This window comes from Macrobrachium nipponense, chromosome 33 (assembly GCF_015104395.2).
Source record: "Macrobrachium nipponense isolate FS-2020 chromosome 33, ASM1510439v2, whole genome shotgun sequence".
Classification (NCBI taxonomy): domain Eukaryota; kingdom Metazoa; phylum Arthropoda; class Malacostraca; order Decapoda; family Palaemonidae; genus Macrobrachium; species Macrobrachium nipponense.
Window position 1 is genome coordinate 16,635,545 of NC_087219.1, and position 22,628 is coordinate 16,658,172.

Sequence of the window (22,628 nt, forward strand, 5' to 3'; positions counted from 1 at the left end):
CTGATACAGAATCATAATTAAGAGAAGAGTTAGAATTATCTAAAGGCTCAATAGGCCTTGTACAACTACCCGCCATCTTAGATGCAGCCCTTCTGACTCTATCCCTTTCTAACTTCTTCAAGTAAGAAGTTAGAATCTTCCATTCCTCAACATTCAACCTTTCACACTCATGACAGGTGTTAGAAATAGAACAATCAAAACCCCTACATTTGCGACATACAGTGTGAGGATCAACCGAAGCTTTCGGTATCCTCACCTTGCAGCCTAGATTCACACACATTCTCACACAAACACTTGAATCAGACATTCTGAAGAAAAAAATCAAAAAGCAAGTCCAAATCCAGTCCACAGTAGCGAATGCCAAAACAACGATCCAGGTACGTCACCAAAAGTCCACAAAAAGATGATCAATTGCTTAGAAAAGCGAATTCCAGTCAAGAGGAGGCAGCAACGATGTTGATACCACCGGCGACAGAAAATATATGAGTAGAAAACGGGATTGGTTCCTAGTCCTGCCGCCCAGGGCAGGCCGGTAGATCACCTGACCTACCTGTAGCGAGTGGCGCGAAATTTGAATTTCTGTCGAGGACGACGGAGTCTTAGCTATGTATATATCTGACAGGTAAGTTGATTGTATGAAAATAACAATCAAATGAACATGAACATTATTGTTTCAGGATTTCCTTCAATATTACCTGTACAGTTGCAGTGATGAGGTCTAACAAAGCCGTCTGGATCTGCTTCATTGGTGCGGTCATTTTCATGTGGAGCTCTATAACCTCTGGCTGATACAGATATACATTTATGTTAACTTTATTTTAACAACAGTGAAATATGATATTGTTAGTATACAATAAAGTTTTGTACATACTTACCCGGCAGATATATACTTAGCTATAGTCTCTGACGTCCCGACAGAATTCAAAAACTCGCGGCACACGCGACAGGTAGGTCAGGTGACCAGCCCACTCCCGCCGCGCTGGGTGGCGGGAATAGGAACCATTCCCGTTTTCTGACCAGAATTTTTCTCTTCCACCTGTCTCCTGAGGGTAGGCTGGGCGGGCCATTAATCGTATATATCTGCCGGGTAAGTATGTACAAAACTTTATTGTATACTAACAATATCATTTTTGTACATGCAACTTCCCCGGCAGATATATACTTAGCTGATTGACACCCTTGGTGGAGGGCAAGAGACAGTTACATACTAATTATTTATGAATATAAAAACAGGGAAACAACATACGTTGTAGGTATATTAACAAAAACAACCTTGGTTCCTACCTGATATGGAAGAAGACTTCATTGATACTGTCTATGAGTCTGCTTGCCATCAGAGTTTCAGAGAGGATGAGACCTGTGACTGATAACCCTTTCGGATCATGCCAATGGGGGCTTACCCGCTTACATGGCAGAGCCTTTTCTTGGATCGTACCAATGGGGGCTGACCCACTTACATGGCAGAACCTTGACCTGTATCATACCAACGGGGCTAACCCTCTTACATGATAGAGTTTTAGGTAATTAGACACTACAAGGAGCATAACGACCAATCCCGATCACCTGACCACACTAACATGTTAGAACTACGATTTGAAAGGGGTCAACTCCTGCACCCTCTTTCAATCGACCAATAAAACGCACCAAAAACCATTAAAAACCCTAACCTAATAAAACTAAAAAGGATTGGGTTCAGCTCCCTGTCCCAGCAACGAATCCGCAGATACGTACGCTCCTAGAGTAAAGCATTTGTCGTACGTCACTTGAATGTCTCTCAAGTAATGGGATGCAAAGACTGAATTGCATCTCCAAAAAGTTGACTCCACTAGAGTCTGTATCGACAAGTTCTTGTGGAATGCCAAAGAGGTAGCGACTGCTCTTACCTCGTGAGCTTTAACTCTAAGGAGGTCCAGTTGTTCTTTACACGCTAAATGGGCTTCCTTGATTACATCTCTGATGAAGAACGCCTGAGCATTTTTTGAGATCTGTCTTCCGGGATCTCTAACTGAGCACCATAAACTCTCCTTACTCCCCTTTAGTTCGTTCTTCCTTTCTAAGTAGAACTTAAGGCTTCTAACTGGGCAAAGAGCCCTTTCTCGCTCTGTACCTAGTAGAGACGAAAGTCCTTTTACCTCGAAGGTTCGAGGCCAAGGTTTCGAAGGGTTTTCATTCTTCGCCAAAAACATCGGTTTGAAGGAACAGAACGCCGAGTCGTTCCTGAAGCCAACATTATGTTCTAAGGCTTGTAGTTCGCTTACTCTTTTTGCTGAGGCTAGCGCGACCTTACGGGGAGGTTCGAATTTGGGGGTCATCAAGTACTTTAGGACCACATCTAAGTTCCAACTGGGTGCTCTAATACCTCTGTTCTTTGACGTCTCGAAGGATTTAATCAGATCATGTAAATCTTTGTCTTCCCCAATGTTAAGGCCTCTATGCCTGAAGACTGAAGATAGCATACTTTTATAGCCCTTAATTGTAGAGACTACTAGATTACATTTTTCCTTCAAGCAAAGGAGGAAATCAGCTATATCTGTCACAGAGGTACTGGAAGAGGATATCTTCTGAGTCCTACACCATCTGCGAAACACATCCCACTTCGACTGGTAGACTCGAATAGTAGATGGTCTTCTTGCTCTTGCGATCGCTTTCGCAACTTCTCGAGAAAAACCTCTCGTTCTGACAAGTCCTTCGATAGTCTGAAGGCAGTTAGAGCGAGAGCGGGCAGGTTTTTTCAGTGATACCTGTCGAAGTGGGGTTGTCTGAGAAAGTCTACTATCCATCCCAGTACCTCTGTGTACCAGTTTTGTGCTGGCCAGAACGGGGCTATGAGGGTCAGTTTGGCTCCCTCTGCTGCTGCAAACTTCCTTACTACTTCCGATATGATCTTGAACGGAGGAAAAGCATACCCGTCTATTCCAGACCAATCGAGAAGGCCGTCCACCGAAATCGCCCTTGGGTCGGCGATCGGGGAGCAGTAACTTTCCAGCCTGTTGTTCCAATGGGTGGCAAAAAGATCTATATTTGATCTCCCCCAGAGGTTCCATAGTCTGTTGCATACCTCCTGATGCAACGTCCATTCTGTAGGCAGTACTTGGTCTCTCCTGCTCAGAAGGTCGGCTCTTACATTTTTGTCCCCTTGAATGAATCTCGTCAGGAGAGTGATTCTTCTCTCTTCTGCCCAAAGCAGTAGTTCTCTTGCCTTTTTGTAAAGGGAGAACGAGTGCGTCCCTCCTTGCTTCTTGATGTAAGCTAAGGCTGTTGTGTTGTCCGAATTGATCTGTAGGACTGAACCTGAGATCTGAGCCTCGAAGTGTATGAGAGACAGGTGAATCGCTGTTAATTCCTTCATATTGATGTGCCAGGACACCTGTTCTCCCCTCCAGGTGCCTGACACTTCTCTCGTCCCTAGAGTGGCTCCCCACCCCGCATCTGAGGCGTCGGAATACAACACTAGCCGAGGGTTCGGAACATGAAGGGATACTCCTTCGTTGATCCTGCACGGATTCATCCACCAACGAAGGTCCTCCTTTATTTCCTTCGTGATCTGGAAGGAATCGGACAGATTTTGGGATCTCTGATCCCAATGTTCTCTTAGATAGAACTCTAAAGGCCTTAGGTGAAGCCTTCCTAGAGAAATGAACTGTTCCAACGAGGAAAGGGTCCCCACAAGACTCATCCATTCCCTCGCGGAACATTGTTCTTTCTCTAGGAAGGTTGCTACTTTTTCCAAGCAGCGGTTCTGTCTTTCCTGTGATGGAAATACATGAAAACCCAGAGAATCCATCCGAATCCCCAGATAAACAATGTTCTGCTGGGGAATCATCTGGGATTTCTCGAGGTTTACCAACAGTCCCAAGGACTGTGTTAACTCCAGTGTCAGCTTTAAGTCCTCCAGACATCTGACTCGCGACTGTGCTCGTATCAGCCAGTCGTCCTAGATACCAAGGATATTCGAATCCCTTCGAGATGAAGCCAGTGAGCCACATTTTCATCAGTCCTGTGAATACTTGAGGGCTGTTGAGAGTCCGAAGCATAGGGCCCGAAATTGGAAATACTCTTCCTTGAGCCATAAATCTGAGGTATTTCCTGGAAGACGGGTGTATTGGCACATGGAAAATAAGCATCCTGCAGGTCCAGGGATACCATCCAGTCCCCTGGACGCAGGGCTGCTAACACCGAGGCTGTCGTCTCCATTGTGAACTTCCTCTTTGCTACGAACACGTTCAGGGCGCTCACGTCCAGAACTGGCCTCCAACCTCCTGAACTTTTCGGAACCAAGAACAGGCGATTGTAAAACCCCTGAGAAGAGAGATCTTTTACTTCCTCTATGGCTTCCTTGTAAAGCATCTGCTCCACGAGATGTAGAAGGGCTTGTTTCTTGACAGAATCCTTGTAGTTTGCTGTCAACTCCCTTGGAGTTGTAGTTAAGGGAGGTTTTTCCCTGAAGGGGATTAAATATCCTTTCTTTAGGATGGATAGGGACCAGGCATCGGCACCTTTCTGTGCCCAAGTTTCGTAAAAGTTTAGAAGCCTGGCACCCACTTTTGTCTGGAGGACCGCAGTCTCACTGGGTCTTGACGAACGGCCTTCGAGAAGACCTTCCTCTCTTCTCCGATCGTCTACTTCTGAGAGAAGATCTAGGGGCAGACCTTCCCCGAAAGGGCTGCTGGAAGGGAACTTTCTCCTTCTTTGAAACCTAAACAGCAGGTTTTAGCCTTTTAGCTGACTGGGCCAACAGGTCCTGTGTGGCCTTTTCTGATAAGGTCTTCGATATATCCCTCACTATTTCCTGAGGAAAAAGGTGACTAGAGAGGGGCGCGTATAACAGGGAGGATCTCTGCAGAGGCGAAACAGATTTCGTTAAGAAGGAGCTAAACACTGCCCTCTTCTTCAATATACAGGATCCAAAAAGGGATGCCACTTCATTGGAGCCATCCATAACCGCCTTGTCTAGGCAGGTTAATACGCTGCCCAACTCTTCCATGGTAACGAAGTCTGGTTCTTGAGACTTCTTGGCTAAAGCTCCCAAAGCCCAGTCCATGAAGTTGAAGACTTCGAGAGTCTTGAACAGGCCCTTGATGAGATGATCAACCTCACACATTCCCCAAGAGGCTTTTGCAGAATGCAGAGAGCGTCGTCTTGACGAATCTACAAGAGCGGAAAAGTCTGCATCTGAGGACGAAGGGAGTCCCAGGCCCATTGGCTCCTTGGTGTCATACACATACCTGGTTTTCCCGTCAGCTTAGAAGGAGGACAAGCGAATACCGTCTTCCCCGCTTCCTTCTTAGATCTGAGCCAGCTCTCGAGGCTCTTCAGAGACTTTCTCATAGAAAGAGTAGGGGTCATCCTAACGAAGGAGGAGGACTTCGACAGTTTCGTACTAGATAATAAAGATCCCGGAGACCAAACACCTGCAACAAAAGAGAAGCAAGTCTCTTATAGTCCAAAACTCCTGCATCTTTGGAGATCTCTTCTTCCGAAACTTCTTCCAAAAGCGATGCAGGCGAAGAGGGCTTTGCCTTTTCAGGAGACCGATCCGGAGAAAGAAGCCTTTTTCTTTCGTGAATCCTAACTGTAGGAGAATCAATGTCCCCTTGCTGGATATCCGAAACCTTGTTTCTATCCTCCTTCCTGCACGAGTCCTGGAGCTTCCCTATACTCGGGCTTCTGCTCTGCTCCTTGCGCCTGCTAGGAGAGGCGCTTGCGTCCTGAATCAGACGCCTGTGAGGCGAAGAGCGCCTGCGAGGAGAAAGGAGAACATCCTGTTCCTGGCGCCAAGGAGAGGCGCTTGCGTCCTGGTGAGTGCGCCTGGGCCAAGAAGGCGAGGCGCTTGCGTCCTGGTGAGGATGCCTGGTCCAAGAAGGAGAGGCATTTGCGTCCTGATGAGGACGCCTGGAAGGCGAAATGCGCCTGCGAGGAGAAAGGAGAACCCTTTGTTCCCGTCGTCCAGTAGCGGAGACGTTTGCGTCCTGGTAACTGCGTCTAGCAGGCGAATAGCTCCTTTTCCCTTTGCGTCCATCCGGAGAGGCGCTAGATTCTCTCCTATCCCTCCTGGGAGGCGAAGAACACTTGTCCAAATCGAGGCGCCTATTCGGCGATACTCTTGCGTCCTTAGAAGGATATCTATAAGATCCTACGGGACTCCTGATTCCTGGGTACTTGCCAGAGGGAGAGGGTTGTTCCTTCGGGAAGGTCTAGAGGACGAACGAACGCTCCTTCCTTCTTGCGGAGCTCTGAAAAGAGAGGGGCTCTCTTCTCTCCCGGAGCTCTTAGCCGCACGAATTCTCTCACGAGAAATCCGCGAATCAGGCTCCTGATACTTGCCATGAGAGGCGTAATCATCTCTAGAAAAACTCCTGGGAGAACTCTTGCTCGTAGGGAGTTTCCGATTAGCGTTCTTAGCAGGAGAAGACACACGAGTCCTGTCATATGCAACTGAAGAAGGTCTCGCTGGGGACGAAAACCTTTCAGGCGAGGAGCGTCTGCTAACGCCAGGGCGCCTACTCTCTGAGGCTCTCCTAAACAGAACTCTGATGGGAAGAGAAACGTCTTTCTTCCTAGAAGAGCCTTCAGAAAGAACTCCTACTAAGGCAGACAACTGCTGTTGGAGTCCTACCAAGACTTCCTTCGTCTTGTGTGCGAAACCTTCCGGAGAAGAGTCAGGAGATCTCGTAGCTCTCTTCTTACGAGCAGGAGAATACTCCGGAAAAGGTTCAGGACTGGAATGCAACGCTTCGCTTGCTGGCGTTTTCCAGGATCTCTTAAGAGGACGCGACTTAGAGGCAGAACTCCATCCTCTTCTTGGAGACGAAGAGTCTGAGTCCGAAAAGCACTTCCTGAGGACGCTTTTGCAGTAGCTGTCCTTGGCAGCCTGGGAAGCGGCTACAGGATCTGCCGAAGGGACGCCTGACCGTTGGGAATACTCTACATCCCCCTTGCGGCTTTCGACATTCCTCCTCCCTTGGTCATGGGAGTCTGAAAGAGGTCTAGGCCTAGGAGCAATGCACAAATCACTGCACACATCACTGCGCTTACCTGTCTCCTTCATTGCTTGCAGTTGCGATTTCAAGCTGATTATTGAGGCTCTCATTGCAGCCATTTCCGTAGACGCATCTACAGGTTCGCTGCTGGGGGAAGGGGCTGAAACCAAACTATGAGCAGGTGAATTAATAGAAGAGTTAGGAGCTACTTCCTGCTCAATAGAGCAGGATCTACTTGAGCTTCTGATGGAAGCCCTCCTAACTCTATCTTTCTCAAGTTTCCTTACATAAGAAGCCAAGGTCTTCCATTCCACTTCCGTTAAACCCTCACATTCCAGACAGGTGTTAGTCGCAGAACAATCATTCCCCCTACATTTTTTACAGACCGTGTGAGGATCCACCGATGCTTTCGGTAGCCTCACCTTACATTCCTCTTTCGTACACACTCTAAATACAGGTGCCACGTCAGACATTTTAAAGAGTATCCAAACCAAAATCCAAAAAACGGTCCACGATAAGCGTATGCCAAAACCAAAGATCAATGTACATCACCAAAGGTCAAACAGATAATCCTCGGCCAACGAGAAAAGAATTCCAAAGCAGGAGGTACCAACAACGGTGTTGTTGCTACCGGCGACAGAAAAATTCTGGTTAGAAAACGGGAATGGTTCCTATTCCCGCCACCCAGCGGCGGGAGTGGGCTGGTCACCTGACCTACCTGTCGCGTGTGCCACGAGTTTTGAATTCTGTCGGGACGTCAGAGACTATAGCTAAGTATATATCTGCCAGGGAAGTTGCATGTACAAAAATGCTATTTTCAGTTAACCATAAATTTATTAAATGAAATATTTCAGATCTTTTACATATTTATTACACCTCCACCAATCACATTTTTTACCCCAGTAATACAGGCTGTATCATATTTCCAAACTTGATCTTTTAAATATTATCTTGATTCTAATAAAACATTTTATATTTGCACCTTTTCATTTATATTTCTCAAATATTTTTGCTTATAAAAAATTGAAATATAACCAACTACTGAATAATTCCAGACTCTTACTGGGTAACCTAAAGGATCTGCTCTCTACAAAGTTGAAGAGTTTGGATAGTTATGTGGGAAGAATCTAAAAGAAAGGGTGACAGTGTGTGATAGTAAGCAATACAGCTGGGCGATGAAGGATCATTGCAGAGGACTTAAAAGTACTGAACTACAGCGAACGATACAAGGCACCTAGTTTACAGATTCCCCCTACAAAAATGCATGGATAGGTATGGTCATTTATCAAATATTTTAAACATGCTTTGTTGCCTCTTGTCATCTCATTCAAGAAAATAATCTATGAGCAAATCTTATGAGAGCCTAAAATGTGAGCATAACATGTTAAAGGTTTATGTTTACTATATCATACTTTACAGCGCTCCAAACAGTTTGAAACATCCATGTGAAAACGAGGCCAGAGGTACAGTCTCTTGACGAAAAGGTTTCTCATCACTCGCTCAACATGACAGAAGCCAGCTGTGAAAGACAGTGGACTGCTTGTCAAGGCCTTCACAAACCCTGTCTGCAAAATACAGATTCCAGTCTTCAATTATTGGATACCAATGACAGTCATGTATGCAGTGGCAACCACACCTCTAGAACTATGTATTATTCAAAATGCACACAATTCATACAAAACATGAGAAAATTTCATCAGTTTACTAAGAAATCTTCTATTGCTTGAAAATGATCAAGTGACATAAATTTTCTCAGAAATCCTCTAAAGAATAGATTTCAAAGATTAAACATAACCCACAGTAACTGGTGGTCAAAAGCATAGAATCCTCACCTTATTTTTCTGGCGGTACAGTCTGAGTATAAAAGCCTCTTGACAGGATTCTAGAATTTTGTGCGCCTTCCAAACAATGATTCCTGTGGAATAAAGAAACCGTAAACTGCTTTGTTTAATGACAAAAATTGCAAAAATATTGTTTTTAAGACAGTGCTGTGTGTATCAATATACTTAATGTATCTCCACTATTAATTCTCTCTTATTATAGCTCCTCATTTTTATATATGGGCATTCTATGTAGTGTATAACTTTAAGACTCATTCCAACTGAAAGTATGCATATAATGAATATTATTTATTATGAAATATACATGCTTAAAACTCCCTTAAAATTTTTTTTAAAAAGATCACCCATGTTTGATGTAATTCAAAGGTAAATCTAATGAATAACTTGACTACGAAGCATTTCCATAAAAGTAAAACACTACTCACCAGTTATAAGTGGGATGGGAACACGTTCCATTAGCAGGTCCATTACCATGATGCGTGAAGTAATGAAGAGCACCCCACCTTTCATATATATCTGTGATCTGATATGAAATTTTATTAGATTAAAATATAATTAAAACAACTTACACAGCACCATAATTAAAATCCCATCTTTCTTGCATACAATAAGTAAACTTTATTAGACAAACTGTCATTGAAATTGGTACAGTACAGTATACATATTCAACATTAACTTTATTAGATTAAGATTTTTCTGAAATTGTACACAACTGGCAAAAGACCATGAGAGAATCCCACCTTTCATATAAAGTCTATTTGAGAACAAAAATTATTAAACCACATATACCGTATATTTCGGCGTATAAGTCGACCGGAAGATAAGTCGACCCCCCAATTCTGAGTAAATTTTTATGATTTTAACCCCTTCAGCACTGGGACGTACACATGTACGTTCTTTTAACGGTACAGTAATAAAAGACGGGGACGTACGCGTGTACGTCTTTCATCCCTCCTCGAAAAGCAAAGCGTTTTCTTTAGCTTGGATGGTTTCCAGACACAGTATTGTGTACGAGAGAGGTGCTGAAGCTCCACCCACAATTCATTCTAAAACCAATGAGCGTCCGATGGACGTCGTGACGTCATTTTCATATGGGATATTAGGAGGGGTACTGGCCAACATATACCAGTGCGCCTCAGGCTATTATCTGAGAAGGATGAATACAATTTTGTCCGTAAACCATGTAGATTTGAATTCCAAATCTTTTTCCCCTTTTGATTGCAGTTATTTTATGTTTTTTTTTTCAGTATCATGTCAGATGATAGTGTTTCAGAGTCAGGGTCTGAGTACCTGCCAAATCTATCAGATGATGATTATAGTGATAATTTTTTAGAGGTTGACAGTGACAACGAGTGTTTGGAAGACATTGAACCTCTTGTCGATGAAGGCTGGCAGTTCATAACTGATCCATCTTGTGACTTGCGCCCAGACCCACCCCCCCCTGATTCACGGAGGGTGGCAATGGGATTCCTGCTTATACACCAGATTTCATCTGCTTACGTGATGCATTTTTTTTCCTTTTTTGTGGTGATGTAATTGACAAATTGTGTGAATGGATGATCTCGGGCAGAGTAGTACTTTCATTCAACAGGAAAGCGTAAGGTGAAAGGACTTCTATGGAGGCCTGTTACTTGTGATGAGATGTGTTTTTTATAGCTTGCAGATGATAATGGGGGTGAATAAACTGCCCCATATGTATATACGTATTGGTCACGAGATGCTGTTGCTTTTTTTATCATTATTATTATTATTATTACTATTATTACTGTTTTATTATTATTATTATTATTACCAGCTGCCTAAACATTCATTGATGTATATGCTGTTTCTGTATGAAACCTAGGAATAACTGTTTCAGTAAGAAAACTAGTACTGCTATTACCACTACTACTATTTTACTACTACTTTTACTACTTTTTCTGCTACTTTATTTCTATTACTTTACTGCTATTTCTACTACTTTATAACAGTTCCTACTTCTGCAATTACTTTTTCTACTAAATATTCCTATTTTTTTTCCGATATTCTTACTATATTTTTTGTAATTTTTTGACAATGGGTAAAAAATATTCATTGATATCCATACACACAATGTTTTCACATAAGAATATGAAGGAAAAATATGAATAACATAAATTTAGTGGAGCAAGTAATGATTGATACTCGCGGTCGACAGGGGGTCTCATGCGGTATGCAAGCATTAGCAGCAATGTAGCAGGCCAGTGGCGAAGGGTTAACTAATATCGGGTATATTAGTCGACCCGTAAAATGTGAGGCTAACCGTACGCTCAAAATAAGCAGCAGGGTAAAACGTATCATATAAAATAACCTGAATGTTATTACGGTACATATATTGCTCTACTTACCATAAGAAATACAGGTAATATACTTGGTATATTAACAAATCTGTGTAATATATAAAAGATGAATACCGGCAAATATGATTTGAAATGACGAAACGAAAGATACGTTACTCGAGTGTAGAATGGGTACAAACAAAACAAAGCGGCGTGGGTAAACTAATTGCCTGCATAACAGCCTACGTATATATGTATGTACAAACTGTCACTCAAGTTAATGTTTGGATTGGGTTGTTAAAACGACGTGTTGGTATTTTATTATTATGTTGGAATATTCCTTGACCATTGGTTCTTCTATGGCACAAACAGGCTCATTTGAGGGAAAACGAACCTGCAGTTGATTCACCAGATTCAAACTTGGATCCTTATGATGAAACCGTGAATGATAATTTGTCTGATGAATTGTTTAATTCAAGTGACGATGACTCAAGTAATTTTGAAGGATTTTAAATACATATTTACTATTAAATAAAATTTTTTTATTTTATTTAAAGTGATAAATAAAGATTTCATACCATAAAATGTTTTTGAACAATACCCCGGTAAATACAAAACTGTCAGAGTGAACGCATCTTTCTCAATTACTGTACTACAAATAGCTATACGCAATGTTTACACTTGCTGTGCGATTGGGGTTTCTTCAAGTTAGTACTTTGATTTGTTTCATTTTATTTAAGGTAATGGATGTTCTAATGTATTATTATTGTCATATTACAGTGTGAAATGTTTTTAATACTGGTATTTACATACATAGTTACCTCAACAAGGCTGTCATTGTTATTAGCCAACTGTAAAGCTGGATTCCTGTACCGATATGCCAAAATATGACAATTTGTCCAAAATTGCATTTTTCCTAACTATACAAACCTGAGTCCTTTTACAATAGGAAGGTACTAGCGGCAGCTGGATAGGTCGTAAGCTTTCGAACAAGGGGTTCGGTAGTTAACTGCTTGTCCGACAGGCGCGCGCGCGCGCGACTGGTAGGTAAACAAATCACTTTTGCTTTTGGCCCAAGCAAACACTGCAGAGTGAGGGGTGGCATGAGTGGTGGGGCTATGTGTAAAAGGACCTCAGGTTTGTATAGTTAGGAAAAATGCAATTTTGGACAAATTGTCATTTGTTCCGACACGGCATACAAACCTTCGGTCCTTTATTTTACAATAGGAAGACTCATTCTTGGTGGGAGGAATCTGAGTCTTTTGTGAACAGACTGGTGTTCGCCCAACCTTGGAATGCCTCCCTGGTCGTAAGAGCGAGGGAGGGATCCAAGCCTCTGTCCGATTGATCGGGGTGTGCACCGCAGGATCAATGGTCAGACCTCTGGACCAAGTACTAAGAGAGAGGCAAGCGTATCTCTTCGTACCAGCAAACAAGAACAAGTTCCTATTTGCAAGAGGCAACATAAAGTTATGGTTTGTCTCTTGTTGGCATCCACTTCCCCCCCCCTTGTAGGAGGAAGTGGTGGATATTCGCTCCCATCCCTAGTGAAAGGGATAGGATGGGGCTCTGTCGAGTAGCTCACCGGCATCTCGTCCTTATCCAGCAAGGTGATGACCGTATCCCTCTACCCACAGGTAGAGGGGGAGAAAAAGATAGGAAGAGAAGCCAGTCACTCTCTCATTCACTTATCTATTCTTACAGTCACACCAGGACTCGATGCTGTTCAGCCTGCTAGGGTCTGGGTTAGCTAGACAACGTGTTGAGCAGCCACCACGGGTCCTAAGGAAAACGATCCAAGGACCTGTGGGCAATATCCAAAGGTAGAAGGAGGTGCCGGTGGTCTGGTTGTACCAGACCCCTGCCTTCAGTACCTGCGCCATGGAGAAGTTCTTGTGTAACTCGAGGGAGTGTACTTCTAGGTCATCTTGGTGCTGACGAAGAGTCTTCAACACTCATCCTGGGATGTCGAGTTTCTTCAGAAAGCGCGGTCGCGCTTTCACAGGACAAAGCAGCATCTCCTTCGCATCGAAGGCGGTGAAGTCCATTAGGGAGGGGATTGTGAAGGACTCTAACCGATCGTCAGGAACCGAAGGGTTCAGAGTCTTCGCTACGAATTCGGTACGAAATCGAGCGTCACGAATCCCCATCCCCTGGATGCTTGACTTCGCAGGAAAAGTCATGCAATTACCTCAGAGGAAAAGAAGGGAATGGTCGTATGACCTAACCCTCTTCTCGACTTCGGTGATGTCCTGTACCCATACTGGGTCTATCCGTCTGCAGCGAAGTTGTTCTTCTCGGTAGTGGATAGGACACCGACACTCAATGGTGGGTGTCGATGGTATGGGTACTGTGACAAGCCGTTAGGACGAAGAAAAGATTGTTATGGAACAACCGAACTAAGTCCACAGCGAAGTTCGTAACAGACTTGGGCGCTCTGACAGCTGCCGACTGACTGCGTTCGGTAGGAGGCAAGTTGTCCAGGCACCCGAGCAAGTCACGTGACCTTCGCCTTAAAAGGGTTTCTGCCAAGAGACTAAACAAATAATTTGTTCGTCACCGATGCCAGAAGGCAAGGTGATGACTCTCTTAAGGCATGTGCCCAACAGGCGAAAGTCAATTGCCTTCTAGAGACCGAGGTCCTTGATGGCAAGATATCTCATAGTATAGTTGATTCTCGGCTAAGGAGAAACAAACAATATGTGTCGTTGAAGACGAAGGTGTACAGAAAATGCAACCTACGTCTTCGCAGCTGAACCGAGAGAAGGATTCTCAGATTCTGAACCTGTGCTACAAAGACTGAGAACGCTAAACCGCTATTCATTGCTGTCCGGTGAGGATCGTAGTTGCAATAAAAGCGGAGCGCTTTTCAGTAATGAAGACTGGGAAATACTGCCTGAAGAACTGCTTCTCATGGGCTGAACATTTGGAAGTAGAGCTGTCAGGTCGGAGAGTAGGCGATGTCTTCTGACATATCTGTTAATCGGGGCGAGCAATGAATAAATTGCACACCTACGAATACGAGATATTTTGAAGACAAACTCAGATGTCTGCAAAAATCATTCGCATTATCGCGGTGCGATGCAGCGGTTGACTAGTACAGACTTCTGTTACCGTGCGGTAAACAGAAAGATGAAAGAGTCCAAGAGATATCTCTGTTGAAAATTCTCGCAATGTCGAAGGCGATGAAATCAAGCGTCACAGCAGTTAGATGGTCCTTCATATTGCGAGAATCCCCGTTAATCAGAGACCTAAGTCCATGATTGTTGGGCAGAGATACGGTTCGGTAGTCAATCAAACCAGGGGAGAGAGAGACGTAACCGACCGTGCATCTCCGAGACCTAGCTGATACTGAGCCGCTATCAGGCAGTTCAATACGCAGTAGCTCCTCGGTGACTCGTCATCCTGAGTTGCCAGTTAATCCATTATTCCACGAAGGAATGCGTTCGGCTAGAACCATCGAGCATAAAGAATACGCTCGAGCAATTATATTTAAACGAAACGGATTTCGGTAAATACAAAAGCTGATTTGGTGTTGTCATGACAATACCAAGTATCTAAAATCGAAACTGATAACTGCTGGGAGGTTGCAGGCAACCCCGAGTTGCAGTTCAATTAAGATACAATTCGTCTCGGTCACAAACCGTAGAGTTAACTACGGTATGCGCCTACCCCCCGGACAATTCAACTGTTACAAGAATCATGTCGCGAGGGTAATATACGTAGTATATTTGTAGGTTCTGTACAACGACCTCCATCCTAAATTCTTTTCCCCTCGAGGAATGAGAATAAGGATTGGAGAGCGACCGCCTTCGTTCTCCTAGTCAAGAAAGAGTAGTGAAGGAGAAGTCTTTCCCAAAGGAAAGCTTCAATGGTGAACAGAATACCGAAGACAATAGTTCAAGCCAAACTGGAAGTTCCCGTCCGTTCTTCTCTATTCCAGGTTAATCGCCTACTGTGAGATACTCTTCTTTCAGCAGCAGTCTTCTTCCAAATGCTAGAAATTACAGGAATTCGAGCATAAGCGAGGTTCCCGATTATCGTAACAATTATCGGGGATTCTCGCTCACTTTGGACCGTGGTCTCGCCTAAGTGTTTGGAGATCGTAAAAAACTCGAACACTCTGAGTGCGCTAGAAATTCCGTAGAATTCTAAGCACTCTGCGAAACCCCCACCGAATTCGTCAAAACGATATCGGCTGGTGGTCCCTCTCGATTCCCGTAGAAATCGAGAAAGGGGCAGGATCCCTCCTCAACGAACGGGGCTTACGTCAGGTAGGACCCGAATGGTCCCCCGGTAGCGCAGCCCCTAACGTGGGATCTTACAGAGAAATCTCTGTAGGATCCCTCCCCTTTCCCTCGTAGCCGTAAGGAGAGAGGGAATGGGGGAGGAATGGATACTGGCTCGCCTTCCCAGCGGAACTAGCAGTTGGAGAAGAAAAGGAGCAGCCATCGCCTTATGGCGATGGCCTCTCAGAGCCTGGGAAAACGTATCGTCAGGAGAAAAACGTTTTCCCCGAGGAGGGTTACGAACTCATACTGTAGGTAAGGATCTGCCGCCACTGTGAACGTCGTCTGGGTGGGGATGATGGGCACCTGACAGGAGAGAGCCGATACCGTCCTCCGACTCATTCCAGTCCTCGTCGAGGTCGAAACCTCTCAGGAGACCGAAGGGGTATTCAAAATAAATACGTGTCCGAAGACACGTAGAAACGCCTCTGTCGCAGTAGAGGAGGTGAAGTAGCTTGTTCGACCGGCCAGAACTGAGAGAGCCTTCTTGTCCGGAGACGAGAGACTACCTGGTTCAACACAGTCGGCAAGCTCCGATCGCGGCAGACCCACCGTCGATTTGGATTCCCTCTCGGGCCCCAAAACGACTCGAGCCGAGACGTGGCTCTGCTGGTGGGAGCGGCGATCCTTCCCCGAGGTCGTTGTGCTGACGAATCAGCGCCATAACCTCGGCAAAGTTCCTCTGGATCTCGGAAGTCACAGCATCTTGCAGAGTGGGACCGTTAAGCCCTTCGAACAAGAGCATATTCCGAGAACCTTCCTCCTAAGAAGGGTGGGGGAACAGCGACAGCCCTCTCGGTCTTCCCCTCCACTTGCGCATACGTCCTGGGCCGGTCCAAGAACCGTGCCTGGCACGTAGGGCGTCGTGGTGGGATCGTGAGGGGCGCACCCCTCACGATCACTCCTCAATACCTCGCTCCTCCCGGTGTAACCCGAGGAGGTTGAAGGTACGGGGGAGAGGCAGACCTGACGCTCCCTCGTTGCTCGCTGGCAGAACCAGCAGGCTTGGAGGGCTGCAGGCGATCGTCAACCCGTGGTGGCGATCGAGCTGCAGGCCTGGTCGAACCGTCTCGCTGTGGAGAACGGCTGGACTGAGCACAGCGGACCCCGATCTCGAGTGTCAGAAGAGCTGGTGCTGGTTGCCATACCCGATCGCTCTCTGTGAGAGCGACGGTCAGGCGACCTGCAGGCTCCACTGTCACAGTGAGACCGGTGCTTGTCCTCCACGGCACGTCACGTCGCTGGTTCCAGCCGTGGGCTGGCACCGGCGAACGGAGGACCTCTTTCCCAGCCTCAGCCCGTGGCCGGTACCGTGGACCGTCACGTCCCCCGGGTAGCCAAGCTGTTCGCCGCGAGAGTGATAGCTGGTCTGGTGAGAGTCGCGTGAGCGGCTGTCACCAGTCTTCCGCCCCGTGCCGTGAACCTGACGCTGAGCGGACTCAGAGGTCTGGTTCCTGGCTGCACGGTCGCTGGTAGGCGACCGTACACTCGGTACCTCCCGCGAACGAGAGGCCGAGACGGACCCTGATGCAGTGGCAGAACCACTGACACCAGGCGAGGAAGTACCGGTGTTAGCCGGTACCCCTCTGGTCCCCGTAGTCTTCTTCCTTGCGGAAGAAGAGACGGGACCCCGCCTCCCGAAGAGCAGGAGGACCAGCGGAAGGAACCCTCCCGTCCCACTGAGGTGAGACGGGTCCGAGAAGCTCCCGAGGGAGACTTCTTAGGAGGAAGGAGGCAACCTTCTTCTTCCTCGGCTGTGAAGCCTTAGAAGTCGAAGGGGAAGAGGCGGCAGCCGACGACGATGAAGAAGATGAAGACGACGACGACGACACCTTCCTCCTCTTCTTCGTCAGCTTCCTCAGGACAGACGTAAGATCTGCTATCCAGGGGCGGAGCCGGGGCTGCTGTAGCCGAAGCTACAGGCCCGGACGCACCTGTACAGACAGACCAAAGTCTGGGGTAGTACCACCACGACAGGGACGACATCAGCAGGTATGGGCATCTCAGGAACAGCAGGCACAGCCAGCACAGCATCGGTAGGACCGCCAGCGCAGCAACGGCAGGGACAGCCAGCCGCAGCAACGGCAGGGACAGCCAGCGCAGCAACTGCATGGACAGTCAGCCCAGAATCGGCAGGTACGGCAGGCAGCACCGGGAACACAGGAAGTGGAGCAGCAGCCAGCAACATCCTGGTACCGGCGGCAGGTCCAGGGGCGAGCTCTAGGGCAGCGGAAGTGTGGTCGCTGCAGCGCGGCAACCACGAGCGGCGCGGCACGCCCCCTCTCGGTACGGCGAACGGGCCACTATTCACAGCGGCTGTAGGCAAGACTGTTACCACGTGAGGTATACACCAGAGGAGGGACGTCGTCACCTGGAGCGTGGTCACCACTCCATGGGTGACCGCAGTAGGCCCAGACATAGAACCGCAGCCCCTGGACACTAGCACGCCCTGCAAATCGAAGGACGCCCATACCTCACCAAGGTCCACCCTCGTGGCAGTAGCACCTGCGGAAATAACAGTAGTAGCGATTAGTGGGGGGGAAGTCCCCTCGCGCGGGGGGGTGAGCCCTCTCCGAACGAGTGGAAGACCCCGAATACAATTGTACATCGGGCACCGAGCGCCCTCCCCCGCGCTCGACGGATCGGGCGAGGAGAAGAACGCCGGTAACCTCCCCCCCCCCAAGGGGAAGGGCCATCTGTGGGAGCTGAGCGGGGGGGGGTTCTCGTTCCCCCACCCCCGCACAGCACCCATGTACCCAACAATAATATAAGAGCCCGAGAGCAATCGTGCCATCGGCACGAATGCAAGGGCATAAGGATCAATTCCCTGACTGAGCGGAACTTGAACCAAATAAATATTGATGCAATCAATAATAAAAAGAATAAAATGAAAAAGAATCTTGCATTACGATTCACTTCACAATGAATAAGGGCTCGGATCGAGCCGCATTTGCGCCCTCGGTACCGAGCGCAAGGGTAAAAGGATCCATTCCTTACCTTTATGGATCAAGGTTTATGGAAACCTTGATCCATAATGAATTGATGCAATCAATATTATATAATGAAAAGAATACTGCGGCTTGCGATTTCACTTCATACAAATAAAAAGGGAAGGATCAATTCCCGGTAAATAGCGGAAACATTTGATCCCAGTAAACAATGCAATCTCAATAAAATAGAAAATGAAAAAGAACTGCACTTGCGATTTCACTTCATTCAAAATAAAAAGGGGAAAAGATCAATTTCCGGGTAAGCTCGGAAACTGATCCCAAAATGAGTATTGCTACAATCAAAATAAAATATATGAAAAATGAAAAAGAATACTGTACTTGCGATTCCACTTCCATACAGAATAAGTTTCCGTGCCGAGCGCATTCGCTCGGCAACGAGCATACAGGTCAAAAAAAATATAAATGAAAAGAGCACTTACTTACGATTTTCATCTACACATTTCCAACCAAAATAAAATACGCTCGGAGCGAGCGCTCTCGCCCGCCCTCGGCACCGAGCATACACAATACGAGGATCATTTCTGGGAAAATGAATTCCCGCACTTACGCCCTTCAGTCCCGGTACTCGGGTAATCGGAGGGCGTGGTGAAACCAAGATCCTTTAATTCACAATTGAATTCAATGGAAATAAATATGAAAGAAATTGATACTTACAATTCAGTTTCACTAGATAAATAGAAAAAGAAAAACACAACCATGCGAAAGCAACGACGATAAAGCGGGCCAGGAGAGCGATGATACACGTCCACACGCCAGCAGGCCGAAAGCAAAAGTGGTTTGTTTACCTACATCGCGCGCGCGCGCGCCTGTCGGACAAGCAGTTAACTACCGAACCCCTTGTTCGAAAGCTTACGACCTATCCAGCTGCCGCTAGTACCTTCCTATTGTAAAAGGACCGAAGGTTTGTATGCCGTGTCGGAACAATATAAAGATTCGCTTTTTGTTACCGGTAGATAAGTCGACCCCCTAATTTTGGCATGATTTTTTGGGGCTAAAGGGTCGACTTATACGCCGAAATATACGGTAATTAAAATTCTACACAACTGGGACAACCACATAGTAGAGAATGGGTTAGAGCACTCAATAGGCCTCACCATGAAAACCAAACCCTGTTAAATCACAGATGTAAATCTGAATATTCTCGAAAGAATTTCAATTTTATTGTTATTACATAACTGATATTACATGTTGTTATAACAATAATATGTGGTGGGAAAATTTTGTAACTGGATAGGCAATACAAGAGATGGTTACATCAGTATTAGTTCCAGTCCCATAGAAATGACATAATTTCCTCAAGTTCAGACCAATGCATTTAAAAAAAAACACAGATACACATACATACTAATGGAATTATGGTATCATTATTACTATATTGTTATAAGCTTCAGAGGTTGAGTCTGTAACTGGGATTCAGGGATGTTGTTAAACTACACTTTATAAGAATATTTGTACAGTATAACAAGAAAATTCTACCTACTGAGATAACTACTCTTTTATTTGTAAAGGAATGGGTTGCATAACTGTAAACCAAGAAATTCCTACAGCCATATTCACATAAAAAGTGCCATTAATTCTTCAAATAATAACTCATTCCTAAGATACCCAACAAGTTTAATAACCAATTCATTACAGAATATTGAGAACATGAAGTTGTATATAAACCCTGAGTTTTCTTGAATTTTTAACAAAAACAATACTGCTATATTACCCAAAAATGCTAAATAATCTTGAATTAAAAGTAACCCAAGACCTGTCCAGTATCATGGCATTCATTTTGGAAACAACAAATTTTTCCTCTCTTTTAGCATACATGTTAAATTTCCTAAAATCAAAAAAGGTATTTAAAAGTATGTATGTGACATTTGGATAGAATGGAAGTCTTTTTTCATATCAATTATGTACAAGTATATGGTGTGTCATATGGATAGGGTAGAAGTTTTCTTCATATCAAAGTCCTATAATACAATTACACTTCATTCAAAATATCAACTTCCTAATACAAAGTCATTCCAGTGACATTTAAAATGACAATTTGTCGAAAATTGCATTTTTCCTAACTATACAAACCTGAGGTCCTTTAACAATAGGAAGTAGCTAGCGGCAGCTGGAACGGTCGTAAGCTTCGAACAATGGGGAGAACGGTAGTTAACTGCTTGTCGACAGTCGCGCGCCGCGCGACTGGGAGGTAAACAAATCACTTTTGCTTTTGGCCCATGCAAAATACGCAGAGTGAGGGGTGGCATGAGGAGGGACTATATGTAAAGGACCTCAGGTTTGTATAGTTAGGAAAAATGCAATTTTCGACAAATTGTCATTTGTTCCGATACGTAATACAAACCATCGGTCCTTTAACAATAGGAAGACTCACTTCTTGGTGGGAGGAATCTGAGTCTTTTGATGAACAGACTGGTGTTCGTCCATCCCTGGAATGCCTCCCTGGTCGTAAGAGCGAGGGAGGGATCCAAGCCTCTGTCCGATTGATCGGGGTGTGCACCGCAGGATCAATGGTCAGACCTCTGGGCCGAGTACTAAGAGAGAGGCAAGCGTATCTCTTCGTACCAGCAAGCAAGAACTTGTTCCTGTTTGCAAGAGGCAACATAAAGTATGGGTTGTCTCAAGCTGGCATCCACTTCCTCCCCCTTGTTGGAGGAAGTGGTGGATATACGCTCCTATCCCTAGTGAAAGGGATAGGATGGGGCTCTGTTGAGTAGCTCACCTGCATCTTGTCCTTATCCAGCAGGGTGACGACCGTGTCCCTCTAACCACAGGTAGAGGGGAAGAAAAAGATGGGAAGAGGAGCCAGTCACACTCTCATTCACTCATCCATTCTTATGGTCACACCAGGACTCGATGCTGTTCAGCCTGCGAGGGGTCTGGGTTCGCTACACAACGTGTTGAGCAGCCACCACGGGTCCCCCAAGGAAAAAAGATCCAAGGACCTGTGGGCAATATCTCGAAGGTAAGAAGGAAGGGCATGTGGTCTGGTTGACCAGACCCCTGCCTTCAGTACCTGCGCCACGGAGAAGTTCTTGCGGACAAGGCAGCATCTCCTTCGCATCGAAGGCGGTGAAGTGCATTAGGGAGGGGATTGTGAACGACTCGAACCAATCGTCAGGGACCGAAGGGTTCGAGTCTTCGCTACGAAGTTCGGTACGAAATCGAGCGTCACGGATCCCATCCCCTGGATGCTTGACTTCGCAGGAGAAGTCATGCAGTTCCTCAGAGGAAAAGAAGGAAATAGTCGCATGACCTATCCCTCTTCTCTACTTCGGTGATGTCCAGTACCCATACTGGTCTGTCCGTTTGCCACGAAGTCTCTCGCATCCTCCTATCCCCATGCAGCGAAGTTCTCGGTAGTGGATAGGACACCGACACTCCATGGTGGGTGTCAATGGTATGGGTACTGTGACAAGCTATTAAAACGAAGTAATGATTGCTCTGTAACAACCGAACTAAGTCAACAGCGTAGTTTCGTAACTGACTCGGCCGCTCTGACAGCTGCCGATGACTGCGTTCGGTAGGAGGCAAGTTGTCAAGCATCCGAGTAAGTCACGTGACTTCGCCTTTAAAGGGTTATGCCGAGAGACCAACAAATAATGTATTTGTTTGTCACCAATGCGGACAGCGAGGTGATGATTCTCTTAAGGCATGTGCCCAACAGGCGAAAGTCAATTGCCATCTAGAGACCGAGGTCCCTGAAGGTAAAACATCTCATGGTTGTTGAATCTCAGCTAAGGAGAAACAACATTATGTACCGTTGAAGACGAAGGTAGATATTGAATGCAACCTACGTCTTCACAGATGAATCGAGAGAAGGATTCTCAAGATTCATAACCTGTGCTTACAAATGACTGAAAACGCTAACCGCTATTTCATTGCTGTCCGGTGAGAAGTCGTAGTTGCAATGAAAGCGGGGCGTTCTTCAGTAATGAAAACACAGGGGAAAGCCGCCTGAAGAACTGCTTCTCATGGGCTGAACATTTGGAAGTAGAGCTGTCAGGTCGGAGAGTAGGCGATGTTCTGACACATCTCGTAATTCGGTTGAACAATGAACAATTGTACACCTACGAATAAGAGATATTTTGAAGACAAACTCAGATGTCTGCAAAATCATTCGCATTATCGCAGTGCGATGCAGCGGGAGACTTGTACAGACTTCTGTTACCGTGCGGTAAACAGAAAGATGAAAGAGTCCAAGAGATATCTC

General features: G+C 45.8%; 1 protein-coding gene across 1 annotated transcript in view; it reads right to left on the bottom strand.

Annotated features, from left to right (window-relative positions):
- LOC135202973 (DNA repair endonuclease XPF-like) overlaps positions 1–22,628 on the bottom strand; it is a gene marked incomplete at its 3' end in the record, with an annotated part of 53,550 nt that overhangs the window by 23,510 nt on the left and 7,412 nt on the right. Inside the window, 4 exon segments of the mRNA XM_064232485.1 lie at positions 696–785; positions 8,393–8,545; positions 8,813–8,895; positions 9,247–9,344. Coding sequence (XP_064088555.1) covers positions 696–785; positions 8,393–8,545; positions 8,813–8,895; positions 9,247–9,344 — 424 coding nt within the window.